Below are 16,862 nucleotides of genomic sequence, written 5' to 3'. Positions count from 1 at the left end.
TTGATATGCTACTCAGCTTTCTGTTTTCTGTCATGTGCTCCCTGCCATTGTGCTGCCTATCCCTTCCTCAATCTGCCACATATCACACATAGGCGGTCAGTACTGTTTGTGGCACTTGTGCTTCAGGTAGGCCACCACTGCCGTAATCTATCCCTTAGAAAGAATACAAAATAAGTCAGCCAAAGAGTTTTACTATAAAATGCTATGCTTAAAAGTCAGCCATCAAGTTTGGGTAGCTTTAGAGAAAACATTTTGTTCAAATTTTCTGATTGTAATATTCATGACTTATTTTACTGGCCAGTAAAAACCTCATATTATGTCTCCAGAATTGCAGCTGGATTTTTTCTTCAGGTATCTTTGTCCTATGTGTATTTCAGTGCCTAACCATTGTAAAGATGTCTGCAGCCACCTCTGCTTGCTGAGGCCTGGGGGATACACTTGTGCTTGTCCTCAAGGAGCTCGATTTGTAGAAGGCAGCAGCACAGAGTGTGATGCAGGTAATCAGAGTGAAATGAAACTGGAGGAATTGCTGATTTAATAGTGTTTTCCATTATTATGCAATTCTGTTTTTGGAGAGGGGAGAGATATGTATTTCCATAACCAATAAAGCATTCCTGAATTAGAAATGTAATTTGGAAAGAAGGTAATTCAGCTGTTAAAGCAGGGACCAAGAAATAAGGACATCGGGTTTTGTTCCCAGCCATGAGTGGATCTAGAGTTTCCTAACAAGGGATGTGGTGCATCAGGAGTGGCCAGCCTGAGGCTCCGGAGCCACATGCAGCTCTTCAGGAGTTAATATGCATCTCTGAATCTTTGCACAAGCTCATGGTGACCAGTTTCCAGAAGCTGGTCACTGTGTGCTTGTGCAAAGATTCAAGGAGACCAATACTAACTTCTGAAGAGTCGCATGTGGCCCCAGAGCTGCAGGTTGGCGACCCCTATGGTACATCAATCCCCCAGGCTATGGGGGATTGAGGCAAATTGAGGCTAGAGCCCCCAGGCCGGTGGAGGATGTCAGGGAACTGGGCAGGGAGCAGGCACATGAAGAGGGAACCTGCTTGCTGTTGTCACCATCCCCAGCTGATCTGGATGTACGGGGAACCCCAGAACTGCTCCTGCCCTACTCCAGCTGGAGGCTGCAGGGTGTTGCAGGGCGCTGTGGATGCAGCTGCACAGGGTGCCTTGTTCAGTCAGGGACTGCAGGGGTGAAGCACAGGTTCTTCCTTAAAGCAACTGCTCCCTACCTGGATGCACTCCCCCAGCATCCCCTACTGCCTGAGGAGCAGGTGCGGGAAGGAGGGACCTACACACTGCCACTGCTGTCCCCACCCGAGTGTGACTCCCCACACAGCTGCTCCCTGAGGCCCATGCCTGGAGCAGAGCAGGAGCAGCTCTGAGGTTTCTCCATGCTTGCATCAGCCTGGAACAGTGGCAGCAGTGGAGCATGGGTTCTTCCTTCCAGTGCCTGCTTCCTGGCCAGTGGGGAGAATGCGGGGGCGGAGGGTGGGGAGGGAGAGTCAGAGAGCAGTTGCAGCAACAGGAAACCCATCTGTCCACCACCTCCGGTGTCCCCTGCTGAGCATAGCACCCTGTGCAGCTGCAGTCTGTGGCTGAAGCAGGACAGAAGTGCTCTGGGGCTCCCCTGATGGCTGAGTCAGCTGGGGATAGTGGTAGCAGCAGCAGCAGCAGAAGGGGGATGTGACTGTATGGCCACATCCAACCTGAATCCACCCCTGTTCCAGCTACCCACTGAATTGCTGTCAGGCAAATCATTTGTGTCTCGTTTCTTCATATGTCAACGGGATATATTAAATGCTAATCCCATAAGTTTTGCCAGGATTCAGGTCCAGTGGTAAAACTGGGCAAGCTTCTGCAAACCAGATTTTGCAGAGGTCAGCGACATTTTTGGGCAGAGTACCAAAAATACTTGCAACCTTGACTTGTAAGATGTTGGCATGCCAGGGGCAGATGGCAGGGGAGCTGAGGGGCCTGATCCTTGTTGTGGCAGCACAGCCCTGGCCCCTTCCCCCAGGTGCAAGTGCTAAGCAAAATGCCTTCATGTGCCATGTTCTGGCACGTGCGCTAGGAGTTGCCTACCTGTGATTTATTGCTTTTCTGGACCCTGAATCTTGACATTCAGATTTGCATTCAAACAGGCTGCTGTCTTTAATGGGTTGGACTCTCAAACTCTTGACCTTTGTCAAAATTGGGATGCGGATTTAAATGTAATACCATAGCTATCATATCCTGGGTATGCTGCAGCTGTAACCCAGGCACAAATTATAGTCTAAATGTAACTAGAACTAGTTTGAAATTTTGCGCTGGAACTTGAAATCTGTTGGTTTTCAAACAAATTACATTGACCTTTCAGAATGGGTTGCCCCAATTTTGCTGTTTCAAAACAATTTTTAGTTTCAATTAACCTAGAACAATCTTTTTCAGAATTACGTTTCATGGATTTTCAAAATATTTTGTTTTCATTTGAGAATAGGAAAAAAAATCAAATTAATGGAATTTCTTATGAAATGCCAAGATCTCCTAACCACAACCCACTTACCTTGGCTGAAGCCTTCGACAGACAGGATTTTAATCCAATTTAGGACTCTACAATATTACAACTTTTAGACACGTGTAATCAGATTCCCTGAGTCTCTTATAAGCTACTTGTGCATATATGCAAGTGTAAGTTGCACTTTAGAAGACCAGGGAAATAAAGCAGCATTTGACAAAATGCAAATGTTGTTTACACTTCTGTATATTTTTATTTTAGGTGATCAGTGCAGTATTTTAATACAATGCATACAAAATGCAGAGTACATAAAGAAATCATTTATAAATTATTGGCATATAATGTAAGCAACATTAAGTATACACATTAAGTACTCAGTTGTTGCTTTGCAGCAGATCCTACATGTTGCTTTCCAAAAAACGTGGGAAGCAGTTTCTGGGCCTGTCCTAATAAGGGTGCATCATATTCCTCACTCACTCACAATTGGTAAAGACAGTTTGGGGGCCATAAGGATGTCCTCCCCCACTCTACCCACAGTAGAAAATATGTGGTAAGTAGCTAGGGGGCTGGCACTGTGCATAATTGAGTGTCAGGGCTACCAGTTCACTTAGCTTTTGACTGGAGTTCCTGGTACTTTCCTCGTTGTGGACACATGAAGTCTGAGTCATGGAAAAATCTGATCCATAATACATTATTACAAGGCAAGGTACAAACCCAAGCTAAACTTATTTAGTTACTCTGCTATGAATCTTTTGCATTAGTCATATAGAATTAATTTCTGAGCTTTTTACCTGTGTAGTAGCAAAACCTCTACATGTGTTTTCTTAATATTCCATGGTATTCTGGCCTATTATTAGCACAAGATGTTATTCAAGCTACAGAAATATTTAAAAATAGATAATTTGCATCTTAGCCTATTGGGCCAAAGTAGCCAGCTAACTTTTTTTTTAACTTTTGAGCAGCACTCTTATAAATTGTGTTTGCTATGTGTTTGGACTGTGGTTAACTGTTCGTTGCTCAAAGTGCTTGCATTTTTCATTTTTATTAAACTTGCTCAAATAAATTAGCCAAGTACTTAAAAAAAATCAAAGATTATGATTTGGGAAAAAATGTACAACCAAAACTATTTACAGTATTAATCCCAGGATCTCAGTTTTCTTTTTCTGGTAAAACTTGACTTTAAGCATTTCTTTCATACTTAAGTGCTCAGTGGAGATTAACCATTTAATTATCTGCCAAAGTTAGCTTTGTTTTGTTTGGCTTTTTTCTTTAACCATTTTTGCTATCATAAAATGATGTCTGCTTATGGAGATTAGAGGCCATAACCATATTTGGGATCCTACCCAAGCCAAATGACCATATTTACTTGATTCAAAGATGAGCCCCACCCCCCATTTAACATGAGGGGGAAAGCCCCTCAACTTAGAACTGAGTATGAGGGTGGGAGATGGCTGTTGTGGCTCAGGCTTCAGCCCCTAACTGGGGTCCAGCCATAGCTGCAGCTGCTGTCTCCCCCCCTGCCCCCCCTACCACCTCTGTACCCCACCACTGCCATGGAGGGAAGCACCAGCCCCGTCCCTCTCCCCCCCCCCGCCCCAGCTCAGGGTCTGCTCTGCCCACTGGCAGCTTGCCCTCCTCTCCCCACCGCTGGAGAGGCTGGTAAGTGTGGGGTGTGTGCATGACACGGGGGTTTACTTCGCCACTGCTTTAAAAACCCACCACTTCAGTTTAGGGTCCCCACTTCATCTACACATACCCTCAGGCAGTTCCTGAAGGACAACAGAAACACTTGTGTAATACTGGGTAATGCAAATATGAGCTGATTTGTACCAATGAATACTATGGGGATAATAATTTAAAATGTCTGGGAGTTTTTTGTTTTTTCAGATTTGGGCACTTCATAGGTTTAAAAGCAAGTTTCCTTCCACTGTTCCCTTAATTTTCTCCATAAATAAGTGTGTCCTAGGTGTAGGGACCTGCTACACATTACATATATTACACAATTAATTGGTTAATCATGCATTAAATTTAGGCTGGCCACACATGCAAAGTAATCATCATTCAATTAACTGGTTAATTGCACAATAAATTTAGAACAGCCACACATACAAAGTAATTATCACACCATAGAAAGGACTGTCCAGCTATAAAAAGAGCCATCCAGCTACAAATTTAGTGCTAGAAAATGTGTATCAACTCTGTAGCTGGTTCCTATCCAGCTTTAATTCAAATATGTAGCAGGACCCTTACATATTACTTACTACCCATTCCTATGGATCTCAGTTTGCTGAAGGAGTCTGAGGCAGATGAGATAAGATCATGTATTTTTTGGCCATCTTTTTCTCATTTTCCAGTACTAGAGCATACATTGCAGGATCCTGCAGTTTGTAGAAATGGAAATGAATTGTATATTTAAGAGGAAACATTGAAGCCTGTACTTTTCCTGTTACTGCTGAGTGCTGTTATGAATAATGTTTTTTTTATACAAGAATAGAAGTTTTGTGTGAACTAAACATTGTATTTTGGCAGAAAAATAAATCAAACAACAGCATATAGCTCTAGCATTAAAAAGAGCATTGCAGTAAGTGGCCTTGACATTTGAATACACACACTTTAGTTGTACACAGTAAACTGAAGTTATTGCATACCCAAAATGACAGGTCTTGTTGAAATTTGACCCTAAAAGAAAGTAAAATATTGCATGGTCGTGTACGCTGTGCTAGATATGACTCATTAACTATTCCATGGCTTTCAATTTCTACAGCTATTGAAACCCCTCCAACAATGTCACCAGCATGCAGATGTATGTATGGAGGGACATGCTATATCGATGAAAGCAACCTTCCCAAATGCAAGTAAGTCAGTATGTCAGTACTGTAAGTCAGAGTGTGCTCATTCGGCTTCCCTGTGCTTTCCAGCTCTTTAATATGTAACTGAGGTGATGCAGCAACAGAAGATGTAACACATCACAATAGCATATCCGTAGCAATGCTAGGAAGGGTGTGTTTGAGAATAAAACATAAATAATTTTGAAATGAAACAGTTTAGAAAAAATAAACACACCCCAAAATTTTCTAGTACAAACTATAGAATAAAGGAGTGCCTGGTGAGGAAAGGGAAAAGCACCAGAAATCTACCCTTGAATGAACCAGTAGGTGCCACTGCTATTCCACTGAAATCTCCAAACTTCAAGTATTCAGGTTTTATGACTCAGCATTACTGTAGCTCTGTTTATTTCTCTTTTCAGTCAGTGAAACATGTAATCACTAAAATGCAAGTTAAAATTTATGGCACGTAGGTAAACATTATAGAAAAAAATAAAGTTGAAGTAGTAGACTTAATAAAAGACAGTCAGCTGTCCCTTTATATTAACAGGTGTTCTTATGGTTACACTGGGAATTATTGTGAAATAGGATTATCAAAAGGAGTGCCTCCGGGAACAAGTAAGCTTCAAGTATATATTAAACTTGATAACTGATCCAAGGCATGTGAAATGCCTTAGTATCATATCTGTTTAAAGTCAATTTTATAATTCTGTGGGCTTCTTTTTAACATCGATCTGTGTTTGCTTTAATATTTACTTATTCTTCTGTCTCTGATAGCAGCAGTAGCAGTATTGCTGATAGTAATTTTAATAATAATAATTGGAGTGTTGGTGGCTGGAGGCTTTTTTAACTACAGACGGACAGGCTCCATCTTACCAGCGTTTCCCAAATTGCCAAGGTAGGTTTCACAAAGCAAGATCTTGTTTGGAGTCTCTGTGCATCTGTGCCTAGATGTTTAAGAATACAGTATATGTTACTACATAATACTTCCTCAGGGGGGGTGCAGGGAAAAAGCAAATCCTGAAGATTTCTTTGTTCAGTTGATATCAAAGCTCTGGTGTTTCTGTTTGTTTTAATGAAAAGTACCATTGTCAGATTGTACTGACCTGGTCACACAATAGTCCATTCAGAGGGTTATGAAATTACGAAATAAATATCTTTATTTTAATTATTTTATTAAAAATTAGGATACAAATCTAGCAAGTTAGTTACAGGAAATGTTTAATCATTGGAAAAGGGGTGTCTTCTTGAACTTCATATTTATTTGTAAGAAAGACAGTTACTAGGGGTATAGTTAGGACACATGCTGTAATTTTCTGGTGAACAGGAGACAGGAGACTGCTGAGCAGGAGCCACCTGCGGAGCAAAGCAGTCCAATGAAATTCAGTTTCATGAACTGCTACACTTTTTTACAAGAGAGAAGAGATGAAAGAAAAAGAAAGGGCTCAGAATGCAAGAAGGCTCTAAACATTTTCTGTAAAAATATATAGTTATGTTAATATTGTTATTCCTTTTCTTTTCAAGTGTAATATTTGGTCCTTAAAGTCAAGGAGTACAAAATGGCACTTTCAGCTTTCTCTTGCAGCTGAAAGAATGTGTGTGTGTGTGTATGATTGGGTTGGTGATCTACACAAGCTGCCTGCACCAATTTAACTAATAAAACCAATATAATTAAATTACTGTATCCTGCAATGTGCTCATATACATATATAAGTATACTTTGGTGTTCCAATATAAATGCTACAGTATACTAAATAATATAATTGCATCCACACTGCCTCAACTTTCTTATACCAGTTTAATTACCATATTTATTCAAATTCAAGATGAAGTGTCCCCACCCCCTCCCCATCACTATGGGTTGAAAAAAAAGTCTAAGATTTGATTACTGGTCTAGGACAGGTGGTGGCTTAGCCCCAGGTTGTGGCCCGTGTGCAGTGCAGGGAGGGGGACAGGGCTTGCAGTTGTGGGAGTGTAGGGGAGACTCCAGGTGGGAGTAGGGAGCAAATGGGGGGAGATCACATGGTAGGGGAATGGAGCATGGTGGAGACTACACAGCCTGCCCCTCCCTGGCAACCCTCCCTTAAATTTGAAGCCATTTTAAATTCGGGTAAATACAGGATATTGTTTTTTGAGCTTATATAATCAAATTGATGCAAGATGAAAGAAACTGGAGGGGTGGGAGAGAGAGAGAGCGAGAGAGAGAGAGAATTAGACTTATAACTGTCAGCTGCTCACTGCAATATTCTTTTTGCTTTCTTCCATGCAAGTGTCCTACACCACCAGATACTAGGAGTATGGACAGGCATTCATTTATAGTTAGGGGCCTACAAAGTTCATGGCAGAAGTGGGGTGTATGGCAGCTCCTTTAATCTTTCACGTTCCCCTGCATGCCCCTCCTTCCCCCTCCCCCGCTGTTGATTGGCAGAGGAGCCCCATGTCTCTCTCCTGATAGGCAGAGAAGCAAAAACCATGGTTATAAACATGGCATGGTTTTTGCCTCCCTCACCAGTCAGCAACAAGCATCGGGGCTACCAGGGCTCCTCAGCAAATCAGGAGGCAAAACCAGCACTATATTTAAAACCACAGTTTTTGCCTCCCTGCTGATCAGGAGCGAGCTGCAAGCATGGCCCCTTCAGCAATCAGTGGTGGAGGGGCACACATGGGAACCTGCAAGATTGAAGGAGTCACAACACACCCCACGTCTGCTATGAAGTCAGTAGGTCCCTGTTTATAGTGCTACAAAGTGCCTCTGTACTTTGTAGTGCTACAAAAATAAAGCACTAGGGGGGCCATACAGGTATTTCAGCCCCCTGGCTGAAGTGCCACAGTCACCTCAAAGGTGAACTTCAGCCAGGGGCAGTAGGGGACTTTTCCTGCTGTTGGGGGAGCCCAGCCACTCATCACTTCTACTGGGGAAGGTAGCAGGCTGTCAGTGATCAGCTGGCAGCTGCTGAAAACACCCTTTTCTCCTCCCTGCCATCCGTGTCTGTGGTAAGGGTGATAAAACTGTTCTCTTTGTACCCACCAGCCGTAATAGTGCCACCACTTGCACCAGAGCCCAACTTTTGTTGGGGATCTTGTAGTGGTAGCAGAAATTGCCTCATCCTAAGCCTAACCCTCACTTCTGCCTGCTTTGCTGCACAGCTGGTCAGTAGAGCTGGGTAGCAGTGGAGTTGCTGCAGTTAGCAGAGCTGTGGCTGGCTCTTGCAGGGTTTCTTGAAATGGCAATGGCAATAGTTGCCCTACTGGAAAGAACTGGGGCTCTTGAAGTGGCATTGCCAGTAGGAGCAGGATCCCAGCAGGGCTGAGAGACAGCTTGTGGCTGGGGGGGCAATCAGGGAGCAAGCCACTCTCCTTCCCTCCTCTTCCCTACCCCTTGGAGATAGAGGAGGGAAAATGGGGGATTGTGGGATGCTAGGGGTCCTGGAGACCTCTGTAATGCTATGTGTAACTATACAGGCATTATATATAGCACAACAAAGCCAAGAACTTCCTCTTTGAAAGAGTTAGTATTTTATAATGCTTTCACCATCTTTGTGGTACTACAAACAGCTTGAGCAGTTGTATGTTCACTTTCTGCAGTGCTGCAAGGGTGTTATTTAACACTACAAATGTAACACAATAAATGTAACATGGTGGAGGGTGACCAGTGGCGTCCCGCAGGGTTCAGTACTTGGACCAGTGCTTTTCAACATGTTCATCAACAATTTGGATTCGGGTATTAAAAGTGAACTAGCAAAGTTTGTTTACGACAGCAAACTATGGGGGAGCGTGATCACGCTTAAAGACAGGCTGGCAATACAGGCCAACCTGGACAGGCTCGTGAGGTGGGCAGACCTCAACCTGATGTCATTTAATGTGGAGAAATGTAAAGCGCTTCATCTGGGGAGAAATAATCCACATCATGCTTACAGGCTTGGCAGTGCTACAGTTGCTAGCACCACACCTGGGTGTTGTGATAGGCAACAAAATGAATGAGCCACTAATGTGATGTCGTAGCTAGCAGACGAAATTGAGCACTGGCATGCATCTACTGAGTCATGTCTAGCAAGGCTAAGGATGTCATCCTCCTTCTCTACTCGGCCTTGGTGAGACTGTAGCTGGAGTAATGCATCCAGTTCTGGGCGCCGCACTTCAGGAAGGATGTGGAAAAGCTTGAGAGTCCAAAGGAGGGCCACATGCATGATTAGAGGCCTACAAACAAGGTCGTACAAGGAGAGGCTGAAAAACTTGGGACTGTTCAGCCTGGAGAAGAGAAGACTCAGAAGGGACTTAGTGGCAGTCCATAAGTATATCAAGGGTGTACATCAGGGCCTGGGGGAGCATCTGTTCATCAAGGCCCCCAGGGGAGGACAAGAAATAATGGGTATAAGCTGACTGAAGATCACTTCAGGCAGTGGTGGCCTTAGGGTTGTTGGGGCCCTGAGCAAGAGTCATTCGGGGCCCCTTAGAGGCTTAATTTTGATGACCTATAAGCAAGTCGGACATGTTTTATTTCAATTTCACTTTACCTCATCCATGAAACTGCAATGAAAGTATCTTAATACAATATTGATAATACAAATTCAGTGTAATTAATTTTTATTTTTAGAAAGTGTGGGGCTCTGGGCGGTCGCCTGGTTTGCCCTCCCCTAAGGCCGCTATTGCTTCAGGCTATATGGAAAAATGTCTTTACAAGTCAAGTGCCAAGGGCTTGAAACAGGCTCCCCCCAGAGGTGGTATAGTCATCCACCCTGGCAATCTTCAACAAGCGTCTTGACACCCATCTTGCTGGGATCGTCTGATCCCAGTTGTCTCTCCTGCCCAAGTGCAGGGGGGCTGGACCCAATGATCTGTAAGGTCCCTTCCAGCCCCTAACAACTATGAAACTGAAACACCTACCCATGGCCTCAGTGAAAGTTTAAAAACAGAAATGTTTCCTCTGGCATCTCTGTAATAATGATACTGGATGGCAGGGAGGGAAATGAATAGGGGATAGATTACATTAGATATACCTGGTTCAGTGCTCTCCCTCTAAAGCATCCAGTCCTGCCCCTGTCAGAGATAGGATACTGGCCTAGATAGGACCACTGGTCTGACCCAGTGTGGCAGTTCTTATATTATTGTATCCTTATGCCGCTCTCAATTTCCATGAAAATGGGTATGAGCTGAAAATAGGCATACATTCTTGACAATTGATTCCCATTTTTAGCTTTTCTTTCTGTTAATATAACTTGGATACCTCTGTATGGCACTGCATTGTGTCACATAGACATATCCAGTACCTTTTATATATATCTGAAATCTGATGTTCTCACTTCTATTCAGACAAAACTCCCATTGTGTTCAACAAGAGTTTTGCTGACATGGGAAGATAGTAAGTCTCAGAGAGGGAATAAATTGAAAATTTCCTAGCAATAGTCACACAGAGTATTTGACTCAAAAGCTTACTGTGCACATAACTTGTTTTTGTTTTTGAAGTTTAACCAGTCTTGTAAAGTCCACTGAAAATGGCAATGGAGTGACATTCCGATCTGGGATGGATGTGACTATGGACATTGGTGTGTCTGGTTTTGGAGCAGATTCTGCTATAGACAGAGCAATGCAGATGGTAAGGCTTATTTTAAAAATGAACTCAAAATTCTCCATTGTTGTGTTGCTGTTTCTATGTGTCAAAAAGAAAAATTTTATATAGAAAAAAGATGAGATAATAAATGCACTTTAAAAAAAAGTAACAGTTGAAATATGTTTCCAAAATGTTCTATAAAGTGAAAGCAAAGATAAGTATAGTTTGTTCTTTAAGATAATGTCTTATATTACTCAAGATTCACATGTGGAAATTAAATGATTTACCCCTGTTGAAGAAGTTCAGCAAATCTGGTGTGTGGCCAGGGAATGAATGAGCACATTTAATCCTGAAAATATACTAATATTGCTATCTCTTCCTCCTGTATAGGAGGAAGATGTACCATGGAACAGGCCCTTAGTCTACAGTAGAACAAGTCAAAATACACAGGTTCAAACCCAGATCGTGTGTGTCAGGGACTTTAGACACAGAATTCCAAACATATCATAGGAAATGCTACTTGGCATAGTGTACTGTAAAATTGTGGAATTCACTGCTACTGACAAACTCTGGATTTTCTGTCATTTTTTGAGACGTAATAGATTTTATCCAGGCTGATGTTTTACCATCCCCGAGAAAAGCAGTATAGGTTTTTGCTGCCTAAGTGGTTAGATTTATATATATAAAAAATTTGATTCCCCACATTGGCCTATGTCCAAACAAAATTTTTATTTCTGTGAAAGTTATTTTCAGTTAAGTTGAGATAGTAAACAAACATCTTTTGTACAGAGCAGTTTGAGAGAGAAACTAATAAAGACAAACTTGTTTGTAAAAATATTGTATTTTCTGTCCACAAAGGAATACATTCATTTTCAAAACAAAGCAACTTTTGTAGTAAAAAAGAAAATAATATTTGACCTGTGGAAATTTAAGTGAACCTGGGAACACCTGAAGTGGATTGTGATGCTTTTTATGTGGCTTCTCTTCACTACACACTTATCTTGATTAATAACTTGAGTGTTATTCCTAAATCAAATCCTGTTCTCACACAGATGCCCTTAACACCAGTATGTTGATGCTCCTAATTTGAATTGGCTGGCCCAAAGGATGTATGGGCTAAAGCAAAGTTTCACAGCCTGTTAGGTGCAAACACAATTAATGCACAGAGTGAATAAACAAGGACCAGTAATCCTCCAATACTTTTCCATGATCCTCTGCCATGTTCCCAAGTGCTCCTATAGTTCACTGGGAAATAATTAATTAATAACTTAACTTCTGTAGCACTAAGAACCATGGAATACATCTTCATTGGTATTTTGCATTGTGATGGCCTAACTTGATCTAGATAAACTGAGAGAGAAAATTCCAGCTACCTGTGCAGTGAAAGTATACCCAATGTGGGGTGTAGCCAACTAAATCTGAAACAAAGTTGTGTACTAGAAGTCATGCACTGTTCAAATTTGATTGTTTTGCATCACTGTGGTTACCAGAGACCTACGCAGGAAGAAAGAGCTGATGTAATAGAGAGATTAGTACATCACCTGTGCATCTTAACTGCTAGAAAGGGATTGTGGCTGGTCATCACAGGCAAACCTGTCACCAAAAATGCATGGCTGCTAGAGACTAAATCTGCACCCAGTCACCATCCAAGTACAAAGTTGACGAAACATTAATACAGTGCAGGACAGTGACGTGATACTTAACATCTCTCTAAAAGAGTGATTCTGAACCAGGGTGCCAGAGCACTCTAGGATGCAATGAGATCCTTTTAAGGGTGTTATGGGTGCCATGCAATATGAGCACTGTTATATGTGCAAACACCTAAACAAGAACATCCCAGAGATTTGAAATAGGAATCCATAGTATCAAACCATTCTGGCCTGTTGTGTGTTTTTGCAACACGAGAGCCACAGCTCTGCTTAAAGAGCTGGCATTTTCTGAGGTAACAAGGAGTGCCTTGAGTCTAAAAGTGTTGAGAACCACTGCTCAAATGAGCTAGCTCAGGTTCTGAAACTAGAATAGCCAATTAGCATATTGCTTTATACTGGCAGAGAGGCAGGGTAAATTTACCCAGGCAGGGAGCCATGCTCTGCTGTTTTCAATACCAAAACCAACGTTGGCTGTGTTAACATATCCTAAATCAGTCAGCATCTTTGCACATGTGTTCTGAGTGCTTCAGCCACAGTTGAGCATCTGGCTCAGTATGGGTTCTATAGCTGCCATTGACATTCTGCTGTGTGCTCCCACTGGTGAAGGGTTGATTTATAATGAAGGCTTTCTCAGAAACACAAAACATTTTAGTCCTGACATAACTCATATATTTTTAAATGAGAAGATAAATGTCTGTCTGTTTTTTCAAAAGTATAGCAGTCCTTTTACTGAGGAATAAAAGAACTGATTGTATTCTTCAATATTTCAGATAGTTCTGTTAATTTGTGTTCATTCTGAGATCTGTACCATGAAATTTCTCTTTTGGAATTATTCTTCCTTTGATATTTCCTTATTGTTGGAAACTTGATTAGTGAAAATAATCTTTCTTCTTTGAGAAACTTGTGTTTGTGTCAGTAGTGGACTAGGAATTGTCTTTATGTGATCAAGCTTTTAATGATGATTCTCATGACTGTTAAATCATTGGGTAAAATATTGTATGGTGAAATTCCATATTGGGTTTAATCTGTGCCAGGTCTCATGCACAGTTTTAGAAAAACAAGAAAACATTATCCCCTTAGCAGGAGATTTAGGCTGTAAGGTACTACCTGAATTTTCTTTGTGTAACATTGTGGTTGGTTGGGTTTTTTTCTTCCTTCACAGAATGAAAACTTTGCTGTGGAGGCAGGGAAGCAGCCAATCACATTTGAAAATCCAGTGTATACTACCACAGATAGTGGAGCCAGTGTTGTGAATGTGGCTGAACCTACACATGTAAGTGAGAAACAACATTGTTTTTCATCATTCCATCTTAGTCTTACACTGGTTTCAAGCACTTAATTTTTCCTTCCCTCCTCTTCCTTTTTCATTTCTATTTCCTTCTTTGTCTCTGGGTCATAACTTTTTCTCCTCATTATTGCCACCATGTAAGTCTTTCAAATCACTTTTACAAACAGATAACTGCATCCAGCAGGGAAGAAAATGAGAATTTTGAAAATCCTGTCTATGCAACTGCAATGTCTGCTAGTGAAAAGCAGCCTTCTGCAAATACAGAAACAACACAGGTAACACGATGATATGTTTACAAATTTTACAGCAGTGCTAAATTATGGCAATACTGGTCTTGAGGTTTGAAACTGGCATAGCACTAAATATAGTGCAGAAGCTGTCCTGAAGGGACAGGGAAGTCCATTTAGACAATTTGGATAGGGCCTTGCTTGTGATAGTAGTAAAGTCCCAGACTTATCTGGTGAGTGATCTGTAACATTTAGCTACAGTTCTGGGATATCCTCTCAGTTTGTAACTAAGACAGTGATTCTCAACCACAGTGCCTTGAGATCCTTTCACAATGGATCAATGTTAGCATTGTTAGGTGTGCAAGCATGATTCACAAGATAAACTCAGGGACCATGGGCAGATGAGCGCAGACATTTGGTTCTCTGGGGACAAGGAGCAGAAGCACACCTTGTGCCACTGCTACTTGTCCCTGGGGAACGCCCATGCCATGCGCCCTCCAGGCATGTGGTAGGTTACCCTGGGTGGGGTAGGGAAGGCTGGGGACAGCAACTGTGCTGGCCTCAGCAGCCTTACCTGGGGGCCAGGGAAGCTGCAGCTGCAACACTCCTGCAGCTTGGAGCCTGGCCAGCAGCTGGAGTATGGCTCTGGTTGGCCAGCTGCATTCATCTGGATGCAGCCAGGGATTTCAAACAGGAATCTATAGTTTTAAATACATTTGGATGACCTGTTAAATACATTTGGATGACCTGAGTTCTGTTCAACAGAAAAATTGCTCTGTTATCTTCTGCTGACGTGCTGTGTCATCTTGGGCAAATTACTTCATCTTTTGTTTCTCAACCTACCCTTTGTCTCTTTAGATTGTAAGTTCTTTGGGGAAGGCACAGTCTTTTAGTGTGTTTGTACAGAGCCTTTCATGTGGAGTCTCAATTTTAGTAGGAGCCTCCAAGTAATGTTCTATTACAAATAAGTAAACAGTGGGCACATGTACATGAGTTGCTGACTGCGCAATAGCCTGATACTTCTGCACAGTAGCATTGTATGGCAACAACCATGACATGATGCTGCTGTGCAGTAGTATTAGGCTACTGCATAGTAGTGTCACAAAAGGCATTTGCTGGTACTACTGCACAGTAACTTGGGTTACTGTGCATTTATTTAGTACTCGTATAGACATGTATTAAATAAATGTGCAGTAATCACTGCGCAGTAGCGTCTCATGTAGACGTGGCCACTGTTAACAATAAAAGGTGATGATAGGAAAGTAATCTAAAGTGAGCTCATTTGAATGCTAATTATTACAGATATATTTAGAGATGACAGAGCCCTGGAATACACAATAAGTTAAAACAGAATGAATTTAGTGGTACTGAAAATCTAGTTTATTTTCCTGTGTTAAAAAAGATCCACTGAAGTGCATTTTGTGTGGCAAGTTGATTGGTGAAGGAGGAGAGGCTGTCTCAAGAATATTAGTTTAATTGGTCATCTCAGTTATGATTTGTGATGAGTCTTTAAAACACTCTGATCAAATAATCCTATGCTCCCTTAAAGAGAAAGTATATATCTAGATGCTTAACTATACCTATAGCTTTTCCTTTTTTAGGAATTGTGAATGTGCCTACAATGTCTGATAGGCTTTTAACAATATTTAAATCAAAAGCTCTAAATTAAAATGATTGGTAACTAAAAAATGGTGTGATGAACATATCTTGAATAAGATTATTCTTACCGATACATATGTTAGTAAAAACTCTTTGAAAAATGGTGTTACCATTTTGTAAAGAAAAGGTGAACTTTCTCCCCTTATTAGTGCTTACTAGTAAAATTGTACTGCTTTATGTTGTAGGAGACAAAGTGGAGTTTCTTCAAAAGAAAAGTGAAGCAAAGTACAAATTTTGAAAATCCAATATATGCAGAGGTAATGTTTAACATGATATCACACTGCTGCTTAGTCTGCAGGGAAATATTAATTAACGTTTTCATTTCTACAAGAAATAATGATAGATAAGACTTTGCTGCTAAGTGACATAGCACAGAACTTGCAGTCTGGGAGGAGATGAGGCTGACGTGGTTTTAAGCAATGTTTGTGGCCTCCAAATCCTGGGCTGCACTTGGGATTGAAGAAATTGTACAGAAAGGACAGGGTGGGGAAGAAAGGGGGAGGGGTTGCGCTCTGTCAGTGAGCAATATACGTCAACCCTCATCAAGACGGAATCCAAGGATGAGGAGGTAGAAGGATTGTGGGTTAGGCTACATGGGGGGCAAGGAGAAAGGGATTTGGTGGTAGGGGTCTGCTACAGACCCCCACATCAAGGGGAAGAAAGGGATTCGGGGCTCCTGAGGCAACTCTCGGAGACCATAAAAGCTAAAGAGGCGGTAGTCATGGGGGACCTAAACTACCCGGACATCTGCTGGGAGTCACAGACAGCAAAGTCCCACCGCTCACACAGGTTTCTAACATGGGTACAGGACCTCCCCCTGACACAGAAGGTACACGGTCCCACTAGGGGGAATGCCATACTGGATCTGGTATTGGCAACGGGGGATGACATGGTAGGGGACCTACAGATCGGTAGCCATCTGGGGGACAGTGATCACCTAATAATAGAATTCACCATAAGACGTCGAGTGGGTAAGGTAACTAGTAGGGTGAAAGTGCTAGACTTTAGGAAAGCTGATTTCAATGAACTCAGGCAATTAATCAAGGACGCATTTCAGAGTAGGAGTTTTGAAGTGATGGGAGCCCAAGAAAGGTGGCTGTGCCTTAAGGAAATGATCCTTCGGGCACAAAGCAAGGCGATCCCTGAGCGAGGCAAAA

The 16,862-nt window shown here is 42.0% G+C and overlaps 1 protein-coding gene across 4 annotated transcripts in view; it reads left to right on the top strand.

The window, feature by feature from the left end:
* LRP2 (LDL receptor related protein 2) overlaps nucleotides 1-16,862 on the top strand; it is a 208,573-nt gene that overhangs the window by 187,192 nt on the left and 4,519 nt on the right. For 3 of the 4 annotated variants that reach the window (XM_025206453.1, XM_025206451.1, XM_025206454.1), the window contains 8 exons: nucleotides 378-497; nucleotides 5,274-5,364; nucleotides 5,885-5,952; nucleotides 6,112-6,232; nucleotides 10,798-10,927; nucleotides 13,694-13,804; nucleotides 13,987-14,094; nucleotides 15,891-15,962. In XM_025206453.1, coding sequence (XP_025062238.1) covers nucleotides 378-497; nucleotides 5,274-5,364; nucleotides 5,885-5,952; nucleotides 6,112-6,232; nucleotides 10,798-10,927; nucleotides 13,694-13,804; nucleotides 13,987-14,094; nucleotides 15,891-15,962 — 821 coding nt within the window. The remainder of the gene's footprint in view (nucleotides 1-377; nucleotides 498-5,273; nucleotides 5,365-5,884; nucleotides 5,953-6,111; nucleotides 6,233-10,797; nucleotides 10,928-13,693; nucleotides 13,805-13,986; nucleotides 14,095-15,890; nucleotides 15,963-16,862) is intronic. The other variant, XM_025206452.1, reaches the window with a different exon arrangement.

This window comes from Alligator sinensis, unplaced genomic scaffold (genome assembly GCF_000455745.1).
Source record: "Alligator sinensis unplaced genomic scaffold, ASM45574v1 scaffold143_1, whole genome shotgun sequence".
NCBI classification, from domain to species: domain Eukaryota; kingdom Metazoa; phylum Chordata; order Crocodylia; family Alligatoridae; genus Alligator; species Alligator sinensis.
The sequence above is the reverse complement of the archived record's forward strand: the minus strand, read 5'-3'. Positions and strand labels throughout refer to the sequence as shown.